Source organism: Sinocyclocheilus rhinocerous, unplaced genomic scaffold, assembly GCF_001515625.1.
Source record: "Sinocyclocheilus rhinocerous isolate Xijiao unplaced genomic scaffold, SAMN03320098_v1.1 scaffold2224, whole genome shotgun sequence".
Lineage (NCBI taxonomy): Eukaryota > Metazoa > Chordata > Actinopteri > Cypriniformes > Cyprinidae > Sinocyclocheilus > Sinocyclocheilus rhinocerous.
The window spans coordinates 201101-223205 of record NW_015652315.1 but is presented as its reverse complement, the minus strand read 5'-3'; the positions used below and the strand labels follow the sequence as shown (position 1 = coordinate 223205).

The 22105-nt window shown below is 36.8% G+C and overlaps 2 protein-coding genes and 2 long non-coding RNA genes across 5 annotated transcripts in view; all 4 read left to right on the top strand.

The window, feature by feature from the left end:
- Positions 1–9258: 9258 nt before the first annotated feature.
- LOC107714810 (uncharacterized) lies at positions 9259–14049 on the top strand. 2 transcript variants are annotated; one of them, XR_001637025.1, is made up of 3 exons: positions 9259–9349; positions 13531–13696; positions 13970–14049. It is a non-coding gene; the product is annotated as an uncharacterized LOC107714810 (long non-coding RNA). The 2 variants fall into 2 exon arrangements; XR_001637024.1 differs by lacking the exon at positions 9259–9349 and adding an exon at positions 13045–13097.
- A 712-nt stretch (positions 14050–14761) lies between these two features.
- Positions 14762–15832, top strand: LOC107714809 (uncharacterized). Its single transcript, XR_001637023.1, has 3 exons — positions 14762–14814; positions 15248–15413; positions 15687–15832. It is a non-coding gene; the product is annotated as an uncharacterized LOC107714809 (long non-coding RNA).
- Positions 15833–16524: 692 nt separating this feature from the next.
- Positions 16525–17938, top strand: LOC107714802 (uncharacterized). Its single transcript, XM_016520772.1, has 4 exons — positions 16525–17119; positions 17250–17389; positions 17490–17582; positions 17879–17938. Exons 1-4 carry the CDS (start codon positions 16534–16536, stop codon positions 17936–17938), a joined length of 879 nt encoding a protein of 292 aa, XP_016376258.1. The 5' UTR covers positions 16525–16533.
- An 89-nt stretch (positions 17939–18027) lies between these two features.
- Positions 18028–22105, top strand: part of LOC107714801 (uncharacterized) — a 36620-nt gene continuing 32542 nt past the window's right edge. Inside the window, 5 exon segments of the mRNA XM_016520771.1 lie at positions 18028–18075; positions 18166–18307; positions 18401–18857; positions 20406–20514; positions 20952–21182. Coding sequence (XP_016376257.1) covers positions 18028–18075; positions 18166–18307; positions 18401–18857; positions 20406–20514; positions 20952–21182 — 987 coding nt within the window.

The window sequence follows — 22105 nt, the reverse complement described above, 5'->3', positions numbered from 1 at the left end:
ATTGTGCAAAAAACATGCTGAAAAATTTATCAAACACATCAGGGTTATGTTTAGTAGTAGCAAGGTAATCCCTCGTTCACACTACAAACAACACCGCGACAAAGCGACACGATCCGTTTCATTTCAATGGAGAGCTAGTAATTTCCGGTGACACGAGCGGCAGTGACCACTGGCGACAGGATGTAGGTGTGTCCAGCGCCTACAATGGAGGAAATGTTAGTAGAGCTATGGCAACAATACTCCTGCATTTGATGTTTCCTCAAGGGACTACTGCAACAAAGTGAGTGAACAAAGGCCAAATAAAAACAATATTTTACCTCAAGTTTTCTTTGGAGGATTGACAGTCCATACAGTCCTCTTCATGCAATCCAGGTATATGTCCACTGTCAGGTTTTCTTTCTTGAGCTTTTCTAAGGACAAAACAGCCAGAGCAAAACACGCCATTAGCCATTGTTTGTTTACGCTCATGGTACCTTCTGTCAGTCGATAGTCCCGCATTCTTGAAGACAGCACACACATTGTTAAAGACGGCAAGCAATGAAGGGTCAGGTAGCAACATGTAGTCTGAAGGCCATTTCACACTGAGCGCGATGAGAAAGTGCGAGGCGAATCACAGATGATTGGTGCTTTCACACAGAGCGCGAAACGATTGATCTGCTAATTCACACCTGCACGCTAGGTGGCACCGACCAACAATGCATTTTTCCTCAGATATGCATCTCGTATATAGGAAAATACACTAAAATTGTATGTAAAGCGATTGTAGCACACTTTTAAGCAATGCAGTTTCAAAACACTTCTGGTACTTTATCTGACTACACTTAAAATCAGTTTAAGTGTTAGTGCTAATTAGTGTATTTATATTAAGTGTACTTAAGTAGCACAGTTAGGAAAATGTATTTATAACTATTGCATTAGCAATATATTTTAAATGAATCAATTTAATTTAAACTTAGGATAACTACATAAAACTGTACTAACATTGATCTAATTTATAAATCATTCAAAGCACACTTTTAAGAAATACACTAATAAAAGTCCTCTGTATATTTTTTGCCGTAGTATACTTTATTCCAATGCACTACAAATCTATTTAAATCTCAGTGGTATTTAGTATACTTTTACGATTGCACTGAAGTAGAAATATACTTTTAATTAGTGTGTTTATAGTGTATAACTTTTACAATTTTATTTAACACAAAAAATATAAATGTACTTTCTGGTATTTAAGTATTTTTTGAGTGCATTCAAGTATACTTTTTTTCACCTGGGATAGCTTAATCACAAAAGTACTGTAATTACATTCCTTTACTCATTTAATACATGTCTACATTAATAATATAATAACATTTCATACAAATACCCACATTTCTGACACAATACCACGGTGCAGTTAGTGTTGCTACAATGAATCTATTGCAAATGATGGTGATTTGTACACTGAAAATCCTTCTGACTATCGTTGCACAGTTTTTCTCCTGTTTGTCAGCGCTGTTTCATCTGGCTTTAAACTCGTTTAAATCACTTAAAGGGGAAATCGTGATGCGATTTCAATTTTTCCTTTCTCTTTGGAGTGCTACAAGCTCTTTTGTGTTCTTCGCTAATTCAAGCGCTTCACACTGGATATCGCTGCGTTGTTTAGTACTCGCGAGACTTATCAGCGAGTAAATGCATCTGCTCTAGTGAGCTCGCAACCGCTGCGCTGCTATTTGAACTTTGATCCGAGCAAATAAACTTTCCATGTGGCACACATCAAATGAGTCGTGCTGTTGCGTTTAGCTTTTGCCACATAAACATAATACTGAACATTTATCGAACTTGTCATATTGTTTTATTGAGGAAAATTACTGTATATCGTTATCAATTTATCGCCCAGCCCTACCCTGCTATAGTTTACATTAGGGTTGCACGATAAATCGCATGAGATATTTAACGCGCATTGTTCACTGACGAGCTGCGCAAAACATGCGCAAAATATGATCGTGGTTTTGCGCAGCTCGTCAGTGAACAACGGCTCTGTGTAGTTAATGCTGCTCCATGTGAAAGCCACGTGATGGAGATTTACCGCTGATTACAGAACCGGCTTTACTTGCAAGATGCGCATTAAATATCGCATGCGATTTATCGTGCAGCCCTAGTTTACATCATTTCAGAAATGTGAAAAGGTCCATTGTTCATTTGTATGTCTACATGAGCAAGTGATTTTGTTGCATAGTCCATGGAGTCTTGCTTAAATTTTATGTATATGCATGAACATAATCAATTATAGCTCATATGTCATGTAGTTTTTCAGTTATTCTTCTTATTTATTTAGCTAGTTATTTTTTAAATTTTTTTAATGCTTTTAAAAGTATTAAATGTGATGTTCTGATACCTGCAGATACCGTGTAGACAGCTCATCAGATTTAGTGACTGTAGTTATAAAATCTGTAAAATAATGTAAATTAGATGAACAAATAAACAGATGAAGAAAGTAAATTACTTCCAAATGCATCTGAGGGTAAAAACTGAAAAGTTTGTATTTTTTTGAAAGTTGCACATACAGATAACAAAGTTGTTAAAACGATCCCATTCACACAGATCATTGAATCTTCATTTTGCAAAGAAATAATACATGCCTATAGACTGTACAAGATGCACTTTGAACCTTCTTTTCAAAACATTTACTCACCCTCAAGTTGTTCCAATCCTGTATAAATTTATTTCTTCTGCTGAACTCGAAGGAAGATATTTTGAAGAAAGTTTTTTGGTGAACTATCCTTTAAGGCCCCCAAAGATGATGGAGTCTATGTGAGTGTCCCACTTCAGGTCCTGAGAGATTGTTGATGTTGTGTAAATGCATGGCCAAAACGCATAAGTTTTCTGTTTTTGTTGAAAATTGTGTCGTGTAAATGCCTCATTAATGATCATAAGTAGAGCCCGACCGATATGGGTTTTTTGGGGCTGATACCGATATTAGGGAGTAAAAAAAGTTTGGTATCAATATATCGGTCGATATTCTTTGTGTACATTATGGTACAGTACGTGTGTCCAAACTTTTGACTGGTACTGTATATAGATTACAGTATATACATAAATGGAATATATATACATAAACACATTTTTAGCAATGATAACTCACATGTGGTGATCAAACACACTTATAATGATGTGGCAAAAATATGTAATGGAGGCAGGGTATTTAACAATTTAACAAACTTTATTATGCAAAATGAGTAGACAAGGTAACTGTGTAGGGCAACAAGCTACTGCCAGTCCAACAGGGGCCGGTTTATGCAGGAAGCACAGCTATTCCAAACGTAAACCTCTAAAATTAATAAATAATAATCATGAATAATATTTTTTTCACAAATTCTGTGTTGTTGCAGTGATATCAGATGTTAGATAGCCTAACACGGGGCACCACTAATGATTTTAGATTTAGGTAGCACCAGCAGTGTAATGGCTTTGGGCTTAAATATTAATATTAATATTTAGTCTTGGTCATACTATTTTACGGGGCACCAGCCAAGGAATTGCACCTTGACAATAAAGAACAATCATGGAAGACTGTTGAATAAATAATAATTACAATTAAATTATAGGAAGTTGTAGTCTGACCAATCTGAAGGGTTTGTGAAATATCGTTAAATTGTAGTTTTTTACTGTATTATCAACACAAGGAAGACACAAGAGTAATAAAAAAAGATTTTATTAACAAAGGGTAACAAGAGTAACTAACAACTACTAAATGGATACAATGAATAGATAAAGTGCAAAAGATTGATAAATGGAAGTGACTGAGTTGGATGTTACTATGGATGTTATCTTATGGAAAGATAAACTAAAGTTTCCTGGAAGTAATAAGGTATTCTAGGTTCACCTTATTCTAGGTTCAACAAATAAATCGAGGGATTATTTGTTATTGACTGACTATATATAATCTAATGCAAATTAGATAAGCATAAACTGACAATACACTAATGCCAACGGTCTCTGGAAAGAGGTTTGAAAAGAGTGATATTTACGGAAAAGTTCTGCCTGGTCATGTGCCGAGTCTGAGCGGCGACGTCTTCCACTTGTCGTTGCAGTGGAAGGAAAGGAGTTGGATCCGTTATACAGTCTTGAACACAAAGCACTGGTGGACGATGATCTCCTGAGCACAGAGAAGGTTCTTTGGTCTGGAACACACAAACCGGAGCCTTGAAGGTGAAGGTTCTGAAGTCTGTACAGAAGATCCGGACTACCTGGAACACGCAGGAGGGAGGATCATTGACGTTGACTTTCGGAAGTCATTGCAGAAGATCCTGGCAGTTTGGAACTCACAAACGGAGGACCGCTGAAGAGACGATTCTGAAGTCCTTGGAGAAGATCCTGGCAGCTTGGAACCCGCAAGCAGAGGATCGATGAAGAGAAGATTCTGAAGTCGTTGCAGAAGATGGGGGGGCACTAAGCTTGTGGTCGTTGTCGCTGTGGCAGTTTCCAAACTCCCCAAACTCGCTTCTTGCAGAACTTCCTTGTTTCTCCGGCAGAGCAGCTAAGCTCTTGGCTTAGCAGTAGATCGACCACATCACTTAGCACACGGTTGACCACACCACTTAGCGCACTTCTTTGTCTTGGGGAGAACCTTTTATTCCTTCCCTGAGAAGGCAGGGTTTGCAAGTTGGCACCTTTCAGATCCAGCATTCTAATTGGCTGATGCTATCAGAGGTGGGCACAGAATGGCCTCTCTGATATGAGGTACACATTGTGCTGAAAATATGAAGACCAAACATCAATGGGTAATGCTGAGCATTGACCCATGCATTCATGTATACATTATATACCTTAATAGGTAATGTTGCATACCTTGTTGTATCACACACAGCACTCATTAAGTATATACAGTTCTGTAAATTGATATGAGGAAGGTTTAGTCAATTTTGTGTCCTTTTTGGGTGAATGCATTGTCCACATGACAAAACATGATTGTTCACACTTTGATAAGAGTAAAGCCCCGTTCACACCAAGAACGATAACTATAAAGATAACGATATTAGCGTCCACACCAGCGAACGATATCGTCTGTTTATTCTAGGCGCACATGCGTCTGCCACTTTAAATTCTTGAGCTCGTTACAGCAGGATGGATTCTGATTGGCTGTCAGTGTTTTATCGTTCATCAGCTGGAAAAAAAATCGTTTTGAAAGTGATCACAACGATATCGTTCCTCTGTATCGTTATCGTTGTAGTTGTGGTGTGAACTATGCTATTCTTTAATATTGAGAACGATTTTTAGAACTATATCTTTATCGTTATCTTAATAGTTATCGTGCTTGGTGTGAATGGGCCTTAAGGGAGAACAAAGCAGTTCCTGGGTGGGGGTTACAGTATGATAATGTTAACTAGGGGTGCGCCGATCCGATATTCAGTATCAGTATCGCTCCGATACTGCCATTGAATAAAGGGCGGGGTTTTATTGTGGTGCACCTCCACTCCACCTCTTGCTCAGAAGCAGATTCACGGTTGGATAGGAGTGGTTAAGAATATCTGTTTGTTACGTCTGACATCACGCTTCACCGGTTCTGGGTCCTAATTCTCTGCCAGACGCCTCAAGAAAACACCCAACTGTGCTAATATACACCCACGATGTAATATAATACTGAAAAATTATAACCCTAACCTTTATCTCCATACTGAAATCCCAGATAGCCTGACAGTGATTCAGCTAAAATATTAGTGTCTGAGACACTGTGAGCATGGAGACTGTAGTGTACACAGCAAATTTTTAAATGCTTAGCTTAAATATGTAATATTAATTAAATAGTGCTCATAAATGTCTGTTGAGATGGTATTCTCAAGTGAAATGAGTAGAGGCCGTCCTTACGTCATACTTAACAAGAGGATTCTCCCGAAGCCGTCAAACTGACGTCATCAGAGCCAGAACGCCATTCCAGAGCGGAAGCGACGGCAGACAATTTTTTCAAGTGTATTGACTTGCATGGTTCAATTGTTCACCACAAGACTAGTAATGTGCACTAAAAAAGTAAGTAGGGTCATTTTTGATTTCATGACGACTAATCATTTTCCATACCATTGGCAAAACTACCACATACATGTACTGTATACTGCCATATAGATATTAAAAAAAAAAAAATTCATCCATTTTTTCAAGGCAATCGTTATTTCAACGTTTTGAAATTGGTTTAATCCAAGTCTTCTAAAAAGACACATTCCCTTTATATGATGAACAGATTTTAATATAGGCTTTTATTTACATGCATATAAACATTGATCAATCACCATTACAAAAATCTCAATCTTAAACATTTGCTCATTCTGTGTATTTGTGTCTTTAAAATAGGGTTGGGTGCTATACCAGTATGAAAGTGAGTACCGGTATTATGTTGTTCCATGATATGGATTTTGCTATATTGTGGATATCGTTATATATTCATGAATTCAAAATTTGCATTTATATTGTTTTGTTCAATTTGGTACACTTTGCAAATTTTAACACAAATGACGATAAAGAGTCAAGGCTGAACATTTTTGTCCTCTGTGTGCAACACTGTACTACACAGGCATTAGTAGTCAAACACATAGAGCATCGTAACAGACCAAATTAATAGAGCACAAGACTGGAGTAGAGAGCACTATGAATTGTTCGTCACGAGCACAGTAACTGAAATGTAAAACTGTTAAAAGAAAAGGCTCAAACTAGCGCACATATTTAATACACTACGCATCAATATCTCTTCACTTTGTGCTTTTAACTTCTCTATGCTGCGCGCTGTGACTCCGTGTTGCTTCAAGCTTTGAGCCGCTCTGTAGCCTTTAGTATCATAATACTTTTGCGCAATGAAAGATTATTAATAGCCTTTCTTGTTCATCTTATCTGTCATATGTTGCTGCCTCATTACTCTGCTATACATTTAAAAGAAATGTTGTTTAATTTATACAGTAGTCAACATTTGAAGTGGATCAAAAAAGTTAATCAAAGTTGTCCTAAGACAAGAACGGGTATTGTTTTGGTTTTAGGACAACTTTGATGAAAGGTTTTGATCCACTTCAAATGTTGACTACTATAGTATATATTTATATATAAATATATTGCTTGTTTTTCATGAATGTATTTTACAACAATACAAAGAGCAATGTGTAGGCCTTCCAGATATAGCCCTACACTTATTCACTTTTATTTGTTACCCACTAAATAATGTATTTTTTTTCACGAAAAGTTTAGGATTTTATCAAATTATTGTGCACTCATGATTTTTCTAGAGTAACTTTTGCTACTGAATTATCCATTAACCTAGTTTATAATATTATTTTTGTCAGATTTTTATTATATATTTTTGTTTATGTTTTCTTTATAATGAAGCTGCCTATATTTAGTAGATTGTGTGTAACATACAAAAGAGTGATGATCGACCTACACATTGAGGTATAGAAATTCTACAGTCATTTATAAAAACTGCGCTGGTATCGGATCGATATCGGTATCGGCAGATACTCCGAATTTTTGGTATCGGTTCTGAAATAGTGGTATCGAGCCATCCCTAATGTTAACCCCCCCTCTCCACAAGGTAAAACCGGTTTGGTCAGTCTGAGGTAGTGAGTGATTGTTCACACTTAGGTCTCAAGAATGAAGAACTGCGATCAGTGAAAGACCACATAGTGATTGGATCAGTCTTTGATCCATGAAATGCTGACATCCTTATCCTTCCACAAATGATAAGTTTGAGGAAGACCAAGGCATTTCCTGCCTGGGGGTTACTGTATGTTAATGTTAACCACCCCCCCTCCACAAGAGGTAGTGTTGTTATGTTAAAACAAAAGGCATCCTTTGTTGTCCACATGCCTGATCTCATCGGAACATAACTTTCCACTTGTTGTGTGGAAAGGAGTCTTGCCATCTTGACCACTGTTCACTACATTGTGTATTTTTTGGTAATCAAATGAACACGCAGAACATGAGGATTTGTATTTAAATAGTCTTTTTGCAGTTTAATATTCACAGACACTAGTCTATATCGTGATTTGATTTAAGTGTACTGACCTGTTTTTTATTTATTCATCAAAATATGACAGATTCCGTGAAATTCCGCATTATAGGCCTACAGTAATTTCCCTTTTTATGACTGGATTCCGCGCTTCCGTCCGTGTTTTCTGCATCACGGAAATCATAGGGTCCTACTAATGTAGCAAAGGAGTATTATAAGCTTATTGTGAGAGTAAAAGATGGGGACATTGTTTATTTACTTTATAGCATTGCGGCTCTGTAGTGTTAAATCACCATTCAACAGAATTAAGCCACCACCTCACTGCAGTCTATTGGATTGCAGAAAGATACTAACTTTTTAATCTGCTATGTTACTGACTGTAGTACTGACACTATGCTGACTTAGGAAATGTGATGTGACCGATGTGATAAGCATGAGTTCTGGGACACGGCGTGGCTGGTATAAACACAAGCATTGACTGCCGCGATCAGCTCCGGTGCGCCGCAGACGCATGCAGTGATGCATAGATCAGCTCTAAGGTCTGCTGTTAAAAATGTATGGGACAATCAAATATAGGTGCGGGTGGGTGGGTGGATAATTTGAAGCAGCGGACTTGAAGTGTGAAGTTTGAGCTCATCCGCGTATCTCTACACTACAGTGACCTGGGTCGCCAGTAGCAAACAATAGAGCGTTCTGCTGGACAAACTAAGTAATTACACCATTTAGAAGCATTTCATCTGTGTTATGTTCTGTAAAAAAAATAATAATAATTCATATCGGTGGCATATCTGCGCCATATTCGCCGATACAGATATATCTGCAACAGGATCATATCAGCCGATAAAATCGACAAAATTATATATCGGTCTGGCTCAAATCATAAGTTCTACTGGAATTAATTTAAGAGGTGTTTACAAGACACAATTGTCAAATCAAACAAACAGCTTTTTTTTGCATTTTGGCTGTTCATTTACAATGGCAGTTTGGGCGTCTGAAAATGCAAACTTTTGAAAACAGGTGTCAAAGTGCAAATTCCAAAGTTTACACGCTACAAAAATACAAATTTGTGGAAACAGTGACTTCATGCGCATGTGTATTACGTGTTCAGTCTATAGGCACATAGTGTTTATTTACAAAGTGACATTGCCATCTACTGGCCTGTCAGCAAAATGCAAAGAAAAATTCTGGTTTTAGTACAATGTCATTGTGTGAATGTACCATAATTTACTTTTGTTCTCCAAATGTCCCAATTGATTTTCATCACTTTCATCACTCAATGTTTTCATTTTAGGCCTGATGAAATTGAAAGAAGAACAAGATCTGAATGAAGTGGAGGAGAAGCATCAGGATCAGAAAGATCATGATGTCACCACTGAAGAAAAATCAGTGAGTTTCTCAAAAACTGGAAACAGTTGCTCACAACGCAACATTCAAAGAAAAGAAGTCAAAAGGCCTTTCAGCTGCTCCCAGTGTGTAAAGACTTTGTCACGTAGAGGAAGCCTTAAGAATCACATGATAATTCATGAGGGAACAAAGCCTTTCACCGGCTCTATGTGTGGAAAGAGTTTCACACAGAAAAAACAACTCAATGAACATGCGTATATTCACACCTCAGAAAATAATTTCACTTGCTTTCAGTGTGGAAAGACTTTGTCACGTAAAGAAACCCTTAAGAATCACATGTTAATTCATGCTGGAATAAAGCCTTTTACCTGCTCTCAGTGCGGAAAGAGTTTCACACAGAAAAAAAGAACTTAATGAGCATGTGCATATTCACACCTTGGAAAAGCCTTTCACCTTCTCTCAATGTGGAAAGAGTTTTCAGGAGTTACTAAATCTACAGTAAATTTAGTCATTTAAAATCTTAAATTAGATTTTTTTAAATTATGGATTAGTTAAATTGATAAGCATTAAGCATTTCTCAAGCGACCCCTAGAGGACGCAGTTCGAAGTTCCCATGAAAGGGAACTCAATTTACTTCTGGAGAAAACATCTATAAATGACTAAAAAACGTGTAAATGACTAGCAGCTACGGCTGCCAAACAAAAACTGTAAAATGAAAGTAAAATATCTTAATTGAAATAAAGTGCAAAAATAATAATTTTACAGTAATTTTCATTAAAGGTTTTACAGAAAAAATCATATTTTACAGATTTTTCCTTGTTTCAATTATGATATTTTACTTAAATTTTACGGTTTTTGTTTGGCAGCCGTAGCTGCCAGTCATTTACCATTTTTTTACGGGACTTTTTTTTACAGTGTAAAACCCTTATTTTGCAGATTTTTTCTTGTTTCAATTACGATAATTTATTTGAATTTTACGATTTTTGTTTGGAATTTTTTACGGGACTTTTTTTACAGTGTAAAACCCTTATTTTTACAGATTTTTCCTAGATTATTACAATGAAAGCACTAAATGTTCTACAGAGAAACACTGTTCTTTTACAAATCATTACAATCAAAAACCTTCAATATAGTGTCAAAGCATGCTCAAGATGATTAACAGTTTTATTTGGAAGACAAAATACAAAGTCTGTACAAATGCCCTATAAAATTAAAATTTTACATCTCAGTTTTTTAAAAGAAATACAGCACAGTTACATTTAAAGGGGTCCTATTATGCTCTTTTACAAAGTCTTGATTACCCCTTTAAAATACTGTACTGATGAAGAACATAGAACAGTTTCATCAAAATGTTGAATTATTCAACATTAAAAATATAAAATTAAATATATTCAACTTAAAGGACAAGTTCACTTCCAGAATGAATATTTCCTGATAATGTACTCACCCCATGTAATCCAAGATGTTCATGTCTTTCTTTACTCAGTCAAAAAGAAATTAAAGTTTTTGAGAAAAAAATTCAAGATTTTTCTCCATATAATGGACTTCAATGGGACCCAACGGGTTGAAGGTCCAAATTTCAGTTTCAATGCATCTTTCAAAGGGCTTTACAAGTTCCCAGCGACCCTTATTCCTCAGCTGGGATCGTGTAAAGCCCTTTGAAGCAGCATTGAAACTGAAATTTGGACCGTCAACCCGTTGCTATCTTAATAAATCCTGCTATTTATTCCTCATTCATGCACATTTCTTTATCAAAGTGTCAATAACTTTAAGTAGTACTGTGCTATGAGTTTATATATTGCGCTTCATATCATCGCCACGACATGGTCATATATCGCCCAGCCGCAGCTAACAGTATTAGCTCATACTAACAAAACACAGTAACACACACTGGTAGGACATTGAGGTGTATAATTGCGATTAGGGCTCTCACGATTATGACATTTGGCTGACGATTAATTGTCTAAAAATAGTCACAGTTATTGCGATTAATTGTCTGTTTTTAGGGCTTTGGCGATTATCACGGTTATCGCGATTAATTGTATGTTGTTGTTGTTTTTATGGCTTTCACTATATAATTGTGATTAATTTAAGGGTTCAGTAAATAATTATGATGTTATCTTTTAATCTTTTTTGAGTTATTATTTTGCAGTGTAAGATTACATAGAGAATTCCAAATTCGAAGAATTGGCCAATACCGATCCAACACCAGCACTATTTTTTTTCTACACCACTACAGAATATCAACACTGTGTTTGTGGAACTAATGGTCTCTCTTTTTTTAAACCCTTTGTTAAACATAATCCACTAAATACTCACCTTCCTCATTACAGAGAAAAACTACATTTGAATAACTATGAAATTAAACTAGCTGACCGTATAATTTAGCAGCAAAAACAATATCTTGAAAAAAAATCTTTGATGCACATTATACAATTTAAACGTTTATTCTGTTAACTATTTGTCTTCTTACAAAATACATTCATGAAAATAAGAGAAATCATGAGAAAAATAAAAGCTTCTAATAATCTTTCTGTGTGTAAAACTTTGATAATGTGAAACGCTTCAAACAGAGCGGCACAAAGCTCTTATGCACATCTAGGGTGCAGAATGATGCAAGAGGGTCTGGCTGAAGCCTTGCAGTTGCACTCTCAGACTTGCACTCTCAGTCATCTGCGCTTCCTCTGCAAGTGACGTCACTTGCAATCGGCACCTGCAGTCTTCGGTACTATGGGATTGCATCTCTGCCGCAATTCTGCGCACGAAATATCATATTTTGAGTTTTGTGGAGAAAATGTTTGTCTCGCAAAAAAAAAGAAAGTATTTCGAGCGCACGAAAATCTATTTTGCATTTAAAATAAGTTTTTGGATGTGTGCAGACCTCTCTTGCGCGTGCAACGTTTCACCGTGTCGGCTTGCTGAAGAGATTCTCAGCTACTCGTTTATGGGATTAGAATTCTGCCACAATTCTGCTCACAATCTCACAATTATTTTTTTCCAAGCACATTTTACCAATTCCAAAATGCATCAATCTTAATAACTACTATTAATCTTGTATTTAATAATTTATAATTGATATATAATTATTCATGAAGGCTGGAAGTGAAAAATGTCTTATATTCAGGTGTGCATAATTATTAAGCAGATTTTCTTTTACAGATAAAATGAGCCAAAAAAGAGATTTAACTCAGACTGAAAGCAAAAATTATGAAATGCCCATGAGAAATATTCAAAACTAATACAATACTAGAAATTGCAAAGTGAATGCATAACCATTGGACGGCAAAATGCTCAGTGGGTCAGCAGGGTCAGCCAAAAACATGTGGAGAAGAAAAGATGCATGTTAACTGCAAAATAATTAGGAATTAAGGTGAAGAATTAGGTGTGAAATCACCAGGAACCATTTAGTCTCCAGCGCCACCATTTTCCAGAACTGCAACCTACCTGGAGTCTCCAGAAGTACAAGGTGTCAGGTTAGTGGGGGAGCAAGCTAGTGAAACGTTGCACGAGCAAAAGAGAAGGTCTGCACACATTCAAAAACTTATTTTAAATGGAAAATAGATTTTCGTGCGCTCGAAATACCTTTTTCTTTGCGAAACGTACGTTTTCTCCACAAAACTCAGATCGCGCGCGTGCAAAATGCAGTTTTGTGCGCTCAAAATATGATCTTTCGCACGCAGAATTGTGGCAGAGATCTAAGCCTATACGGTACCTGCGCCATTTGCAATTAGCGTATAGTGGGACGTGTTGGATTGAGAATAACTTCCGAAGTCGTTCAAGAATCATTGCTGTAAGTGCATATATGTATCTGTGTGTGTTTATTATACGTTTTATGCAGTATGATATGCAAAATTATGTTTGTCAACGTATTCGCTGCTCACTGTTTGTGTTTAAAAATGTACATTAATTGAATAGCCTACTAACTAGCCAACCATGTAACCACTCCGTCACTATCTTAAATACAGCTAAACTAAGATAAGCTACTGAACAGAATGGTATATATGCTGTCGTAAGTTAATTATATGGCTTACACGTAAACAACTGTAAAGTTATAGTTTAGTGGAAGTGATTGTGGCGTTACTGATTTTATAACTAAAATGGATGTCAATTAAATGTGGTGTTTTTATTAGCAAAACAGGTAGTGTGAAACATATTGTAAAACACCACATTTGATATTTTGTGGTGTTTGATTATAACTGGTTTCTTCTATCCTGCTCCTACAGATGCATCAATCAATATTATTAGTTTCGGAAAACCCCCTGGTGCCACAGTGCACCTCATGTTGCACTATGTATCACTGCAGTTTATGCCCTGCTCTGAAGCCAACCACCCTGAAAAAAATCAAGCAACACTGGGAAGGCCATTTAAAAAAGGCAATTGTTTTCCAAGGTAGGTTCATTACCCTATTTTACTGTAATTGTAGCTTACTTATAGAGGCTCAAACACAGTCATACATAATTGTCCTGAAAATAAACATTACAGTGTGCTGCTCTGAAACAATTTGTGCTGTGAAAACCACTATTTAAATAAAGACTTCAAAGTTACTGTACCTAATTGTCATCGTCTGGCTATTGATTGATTTTTCAAGATTTACTGAGTATTGATTTCTATTAATGCTTTGGTATTGTTGGTCTTGATTTTCATACTGTGCTTTATCTACAGACAAAAGATTATGTCGTTGCCATTTGGCCTGCAGAACTGAGGCTCATTACCATTGCCCCAATTGCAGCAAAACTGTTCTCAGGAGATATGTTATGGAAGCTCACCTTCAGATATGCTCATCATCAGATGTACCCATCCAACCTTCTTAAGGCTGGAAGTGAAAAATGTCTTATATTCAGGTGTGCATAATTATTAAGCAGATTTTCTTTTACAGATAAAATGAGCCAAAAAAGAGATTTAACTCAGACTGAAAGCAAAAATTATGAAATGCCCATGAGAAATATTCAAAACTAATACAATACTAGAAATGGCAAAGTTAATGCATAACCATTGGACAGCAAAATGCTCAGTGGGTCAGCAGGGTCAGCCAAAAACATGTGGAGAAGAAAAGATGCATGTTAACTGCAAAATAATTAGGAATTAAGGTGAAGAATTAGGTGTGAAATCACCAGGAACCATTTAGTCTCCAGCGCCACCATTTTCCAGAACTGCAACCTACCTGGAGTCTCCAGAAGTACAAGGTGTCAGGTTAGTGGGGGAGCAAGCTAGTGAAACGTTGCACGAGCAAAAGAGAAGGTCTGCACACATTCAAAAACTTATTTTAAATGGAAAATAGATTTTCGTGCGCTCGAAATACCTTTTTCTTTGCGAAACGTACGTTTTCTCCACAAAACTCAGATCGCGCGCGTGCAAAATGCAGTTTTGTGCGCTCAAAATATGATCTTTCGCACGCAGAATTGTGGCAGAGATCTAAGCCTATACGGTACCTGCGCCATTTGCAATTAGCGTATAGTGGGACGTGTTGGATTGAGAATAACTTCCGAAGTCGTTCAAGAATCATTGCTGTAAGTGCATATATGTATCTGTGTGTGTTTATTATACGTTTTATGCAGTATGATATGCAAAATTATGTTTGTCAACGTATTCGCTGCTCACTGTTTGTGTTTAAAAATGTACATTAATTGAATAGCCTACTAACTAGCCAACCATGTAACCACTCCGTCACTATCTTAAATACAGCTAAACTAAGATAAGCTACTGAACAGAATGGTATATATGCTGTCGTAAGTTAATTATATGGCTTACACGTAAACAACTGTAAAGTTATAGTTTAGTGGAAGTGATTGTGGCGTTACTGATTTTATAACTAAAATGGATGTCAATTAAATGTGGTGTTTTTATTAGCAAAACAGGTAGTGTGAAACATATTGTAAAACACCACATTTGATATTTTGTGGTGTTTGATTATAACTGGTTTCTTCTATCCTGCTCCTACAGATGCATCAATCAATATTATTAGTTTCGGAAAACCCCCTGGTGCCACAGTGCACCTCATGTTGCACTATGTATCACTGCAGTTTATGCCCTGCTCTGAAGCCAACCACCCTGAAAAAAATCAAGCAACACTGGGAAGGCCATTTAAAAAAGGCAATTGTTTTCCAAGGTAGGTTCATTACCCTATTTTACTGTAATTGTAGCTTACTTATAGAGGCTCAAACACAGTCATACATAATTGTCCTGAAATTAAACATTACAGTGTGCTGCTCTGAAACAATTTGTGCTGTGAAAACCACTATTTAAATAAAGACTTCAAAGTTACTGTACCTAATTGTCATCGTCTGGCTATTGATTGATTTTTCAAGATTTACTGAGTATTGATTTCTATTAATGCTTTGGTATTGTTGGTCTTGATTTTCATACTGTGCTTTATCTACAGACAAAAGATTATGTCGTTGCCATTTGCCCTGCAGAACTGAGGCTCATTACCATTGCCCCAATTGCAGCAAAACTGTTCTCAGGAGATATGTTATGGAAGCTCACCTTCAGATATGCTCATCATCAGATGTACCCATCCAACCTTCTTCATCCTCTTTGGCTTCACAACCCTCTAAAACAACACCTGCACTGGTTCCTTTGTCATTTGTAACACCACCTGCACTGATTCCCCTGACTGCAGTGACACCTGCACTGGTTACTTTGCCCACAACGACACCTGCACTGGCTCCTCTGTCATCTGCATTGACACCTGCACTGTCTCCACTACCTCCTGCAACAACACCTGCCCTGGTTCCTTTGTCCACAATGACACCTGGGCTGTCGCCTCTGGCTTACTTAGTTGGGGACACTTCATTTCCAGCGATATCGTTGACTTGATTGCAAATGATTGCAAATATACTATTTAAACTGAACTGAGCTGGATGATGACATCACTGAATTCAATTATGAACTGCCTTTAACTGAAAAATTAGTGTTTACTATTGTCATTTTGCATTATTGACACACTGTTTTCCTAATTAATGCTGTTCAGTTGCTTTGACACAATCTGTATTGTTAAAAGCGCTATATAAATAAAGGTGACTTGACTTGACTTGACTAGTTCCTTTGGCTGCAGTGACACCTGCACTGGCTCCTCTGTCCTCTATTTTTTATAGGAATGTCGCCAATACCAGCTACTTGCTCACTGGAGTGGACACACGTTTAGTCTCTGTGAACATCTTCGTTCACTGGATTATTGTTGTGAAACAGCATTTGAGGAGCACTTGGAATTGAGTGTCCTTGATGAGATGGTGAAGCTCAGATTCATAGGAGAAGCAAAGAAGGCAGTTTGTTTGAAGAGGCAAAAATCAGCACAGGCAGCTCATGTCCCATTTTCAGTGTTGGTGGCATTAGGTAAATCTCAAGAGCAAATCACCCTCTCCATACATGAGCCTATTATTCATCACTACAATCGCCTTGGAAGAGTAATGGTCACATACAATTCCTCTGCTGGTACTTGGCACTGCCCATGTGCAAAGCCCAGAATGTCTTGCCCTCACAAAAACATTGCCAAATGGCACTTATTCCAAACAAATAAGAGCTTATTCACAACAGAGAAAGCTACTAAATCGAGTGACACCTTGTGTCCACAGCACTCAGATGAGCTCATCGACACTCCCCCAATTGACCTTCAAAGCACCGTGGAATATATATATAACAAAAAGAAAATTCCAGGTAATCTCCCAGAAGCAGCGGCCAAATCAAACACATTTCCGTCAAGGTATCTTCCAGTGGAGACAACTTGTATGATCTGCGATGGTGAAATTGCACTTGATGAGCCAGCACTGATTACTGCGAAAGCTAAAATTGTAACCATGGAAAGTATCATTGATGGTAAATTTAATATTCAAATATATACGTTCATTATTCAGATTAAAAGAAACTGCTCAGAACTAAGCAAAACATTTGTTTATGTTTCTGCTTTATAAAAGGTTGTATCATAATTTATTTTTACTCTTTTTAGGCATCTCTACTTACACCAGAAGATGCCTAGGGTGTAATATGATATATAGGTACCAGGAATGGCAGGATGGTCTCCACAATTTTGATGATCATGTGCTTTTGAGTCTCGAACTTTGTCTGTATCTAAGACACAGTTTACAGGTTTGTCTTTATTATGTAGTGTTTTATAACTAATGTACCCATCCAATAAAGAAGCCATTCAGAGAATTTAATTTACCCATTCCCATTATGTCTTTTCCAGAACCACGTATCAGTTTCCAGGGCTATAGACACTTTGGAGGGCTTACGGGGAGTAAAACACCCTAACAGAGACACCATACTCCATACTCCATGGGTACTGTCATTTCGAGAAGAAATCCTCAATATCTACTTCCCCTCTAAACTCAGGTGGAGGCTCTTTGAGGTCACTCGCTTAAAAAAAAACATACATATACGTGTGTGTATATATATATATATATATGAGTTTAGAGGGGAAGTAGACATTGAGGATTTCTGGAAATCAGTCAATCTTGAGATGATCGCTCGAGGATTTGTTCCCAGTAAGTGTTTTCTCTCTTAAACCACAATAAAATTGCACTTTGTCTCAATGTTTATATAATGTAGACTTCTAAATATGTGTATTTGTCTCAGGCTGGACCAAAAATCCATTTGCTGTGCAACGTAGTTATTCTAGGTGGGCTCCATAGATAGGACCCAAAACTAGGATGGATCACACTGTACTGAATACAGAATTTGCAAAAGTTGCAACAGCAAAGGTCACGTCAGCTGAAGTTCAAATGATGAATGTGTCAGAAGACCGTCTCGTGGATGAGCTGATGAAGCAGAAGGTATCAATCTTGATAAAATTCAACTACAGTTGGATCATGTGCCCTTTATTGAAAGGATTGTCCTGACTATGTGCTTACATTATATAACAGGTTGGTGTTGTCAGAAAACTCTGCAAGGCCTGTAATATTGACTCGAAAGGTTCTCGTATGGATCTCATTTCAAGATTACGAGCAGAGATGCAGAACAGACAGTCCTATGACTAAATGTTCCAGAAAATCTGGTGAGCATCAGGTGGGAGTAATGATATTGTACTTTAATGAGATAACAATTGAAAAATTGCAATTTTACATTTCCTTATTCAATTTTGTATTAAGGCTTTTCCAGGTGGTTGGTCAGTCATCCTATGCCCACATGGTGTGGTGTATAGCATAAAGTTTAATTTGAGAGCCGAGAGTCCCAGAGATTTTGCGGACCTGCTGTTGTCGTGGAAGCACATTCCTAATGTTAGTGTATATGATTTTGCACGAGGCTTGGCCATGCATGGCAATTTACGTGTACCTACAGCTATCCCATTTTATCCACACGAAGGGAGACTAGCTGAGCCAACACCAGAAAACATCAGTTCAGCAAAGCAGGGCAAACTGAAGGTGTCTCTTCCTTGGTTGTTTGAGAAAACAGACAATTTGAATTCCAAAGGCCATCCCATAACTGGATCATCTGAGCACTATGTGTTGTATGACAAACTTCATGAATCAAACATGAAAGACCCCCAGGATGTACTCAGAAGAATTAGCCTGGTCCCAGAGCTACGGTTTGGACACCAGGACACTACCAGTTATGTGTACGTATTCATACTGCATTTGAGTGATTAAAAAAATGTGTTTTCTTGTAATGACCATAGTGCTTTGATTTCAGTGTATGCAAAACTGCAGTAAGTACCAAATAGATGTAAATGTACACATTTTAAAATAACTTTTCATGTGTTTTCAGTCATGTGTTGTTTTTGTCGAATGTGAAAATATAAAATGGCAGATTGTGTTTATGTAATCTAAGAAAAATCAATACTGTACATTTTCTTTAGATTTTGAAGCCAGTCCAGAAAGAAATTCTCTTTTTAGACTCTAAATGCTCTGAGACACCATTTGGATTTGGTGCCCAGAGATACAAAGCTCTGTTGAGGTCTTTAGATGATTTTATTTTAAATATCTTTTGATCATAAATGGTCACGTTCATATGAACTGTCTCTACGTGGCAAGATCATCTTATTTCAGAGATTGTTCAGTTGTTGCTGTTTTCTTAATTGCATGAAGGTTTGTACTTGTTCTAATATACTTCAGGTTTCTCAGACCTTTTGCATCAGAGATGACCTCTTAGATTTAAACACCTTTGTGTCATTGTGAAGCCTATGGTCTGAGACATCTGTATGAACTGAGAATGCTTGTATGCTCAGTTGTTTGATTATGGTCACAGTTTTGTGACTTATTTCATGAATTTCATATTGCATGCATTGTTCAGATGTTGTTTTCTTATATGCATGAAGGTTTGTACTTGGGTTGTAGAACAGGTTTCTCAGAGGTTACAAAAAGTACTAGGTGATCCATATATGACTTGAGCTCTTGTTTTTAATCAATATTATGTTAATATTATGTACATGGTTGCAAGCCATATTTAAACAATTTTAGAACCTCTAGCTCTTTTAAGAACCTCAGTTTGAGAAACTGTTCTAGAGATTTAAATGTGCATAAAGGTTTTTATACAGCAAAAAATGCAAATGTAAAAAAACAAATACAAAGATCATATTTTTTTGTGTGTGTGTAATCAACAGGGATATTGCAAACAGGATAATGCCTGGAAAATGGACTGAAAAGACAGGCCTTGACTTACAGGTAAATTCCATGAAGTCTCAAAAGTGTTACTTTTTGAAATATTGTATTCACTCATCTTTCTTTTGTTGTATTAAAGGGGTTTCCAGGTCAAACTTATGGCAATGACTGTGGTGTCTTTATGTTAATGGTAAGATAATTTTTTGTTGTTTGTTGGTTGGTTGTTTATCCTCTGGCTGTTTTTAATCCTTTTTTTTTTCTCAATGATTTTTCCTGTATAGTCTGCATTTTACATGGTGATGGATTCCTCATTTGACTACACAATTGTAAGTACTTGTTTACAATAATGTTGAGTCAGTGTGATTAAAATATTTAAAGGGGTATTAACTTGCATGTTATGAGCAGCTGAACATGCCAGAACTGCGGAAATGGTGGTGTGTGATGTTAATGGAGAACTATGGGCTGAATAGGTACAGTATTTCTTATACCGGTAATTAAAAAAAGTATATTTTATGGATATAAACAAATTATGGAACAATGTGTAATTATATTATCACTTTTTACAGCCACGGAAAGGTTTTTGCACACTTCACTGAGGAGTCTAAAGCCGTACTAATGGGTGATTGGCAGCCTGTTTTGAGACTAAGGAAAAGGAAGCTAGAGGACACCTTTCAGGTAAAAGCATTTACTTGAGAAAATGACACATAAAATGTCATGGTACCTTGTGAATGTTTGCTTATACTGTGGTGTTTGACTAACAGGAGGAGCCACAGCATTGGGTTCCGGAATCATCATCACAGGTATATATATTGTGTAGTGGGTCAGACAGAATGCAAATTCTCTATAAATATGAAGTTTTAAAATTAACACACTCAAATGTAATATTCATCTGCTTGTATTTTATAAATTGTTAGGCAGATGATGCAAGTATAAATGTACTGCATCCTGTGTTGGAGGATGTACTGCTTGAATCATCACAAGAGGTAAAGTTGTGTTACAGGATTAGCAACAAAGTCAAAGTAATTGTTTCTTTTTGTTTTTTGAACAGTACTGAATTAATGCTTTTTGTTTTTTACAATTGTATCTCCTTTGTTCTTTGTGTTATTTTACAGAATCGATTGATGGGAGATTTAAAGGAAGCCAGCAAGTGGTGTTTGGAACAGTCAAGTGTGCTGCTTGGTTCTGTTCAGCTGCCCAAAGTACTCTGTATGGAGGACGAAGATGTTGATGAGGCCTTGGACAAATTACAGACGGCTGAATTTTCAAAGGACAGAATTGTTGCTCTGGAACCTTTCAGCTTTTTCTTTACTGAGATGAAGGACATGAACTTGTTCCTTGAACATGTAATTGATGTCATGAATCTGAAAATATTCTGTCGAACTGAAACAGAAGAAAATACATAATGTGCTTCTTTGCATTCATTCTTCTGTTTTTATTTGTTATGGAACTGTTCTTAACTTTTATTTATTTTTATATTGTACTATTTTCTAAAACTAATGTCAGTTTATCCAATAATAAAAATAGTTAATAGTTGTAAATAGTCTGTCTCCTTGTAACAGGCTTAAAATTAAATTAAATTAAATTAAAATTTGCATCAGCCTGATTTTTTTTTTTTAATCCATAATTTTGGAAGATATTTTTGTGTTGCTATTTAGACCTGATAGTTCTTTTGTAGCTTTGATAATGATATGTTTTGCTGGTATAAATGTTAAATAGTCGTAGCCTACTTTAATGCTAAAGTACAATATTATAATCCTACGATAAACAAGCAGCAAAAAATAACTTTTTGGGGGAAACGTTTCTGTCTCGTTATAGTTCTAAAGTACTTTAAATCATTTAACAGCATCATACAGCGTCTTTATTGGCAACGCGAATGAACGACTGGAAACTGTTATTTCCGGTTTATTTGTGTCGATTGCAAGTGACGTAGCAGGTACCGAAGACTGCAGGTGTCCATTGCAAGTGACGTCACTTGCAGAGGAAGCGCAGATGACTCAGTGCAAGTGCAGGTCTGCAGCCAGACCCTTCTCGAATGATGTGTTTGAAGCAACATAAGTCACAGAGCGCTGCACTCCACACGGTAACTTTACAAGAGAAGAGAGATGAGAGAGCAGTGAACTCCAGCAAGATATCATTTTATGCGACTCCCCAGACCTACACATCAAGTATTATAATGGGAATATATCATCTTGGAGAGAGAGTTTTACCATGCTGACTGTCATAACTGAACGTGACGTGCTGTTTGAATGCTGAGCGGAGAATAACT

What these genes read in the sequence shown, in the direction of transcription:
- LOC107714802 (XM_016520772.1), top strand. Translation starts at nt 16,534, where the DNA reads ATGGTGAAGCTCAGATTCATAGGAGAAGCAAAGAAGGCAGTTTGTTTG. An exon ending in CATGGAAAGTATCATTGATG is followed by an intron (nt 17,120 to 17,249) that starts GTAAATTTAATA and finishes TACTCTTTTTAG; the next exon opens with GCATCTCTACTTACACCAGA. An exon ending in ATCTAAGACACAGTTTACAG is followed by an intron (nt 17,390 to 17,489) that starts GTTTGTCTTTAT and finishes TGTCTTTTCCAG; the next exon opens with AACCACGTATCAGTTTCCAG.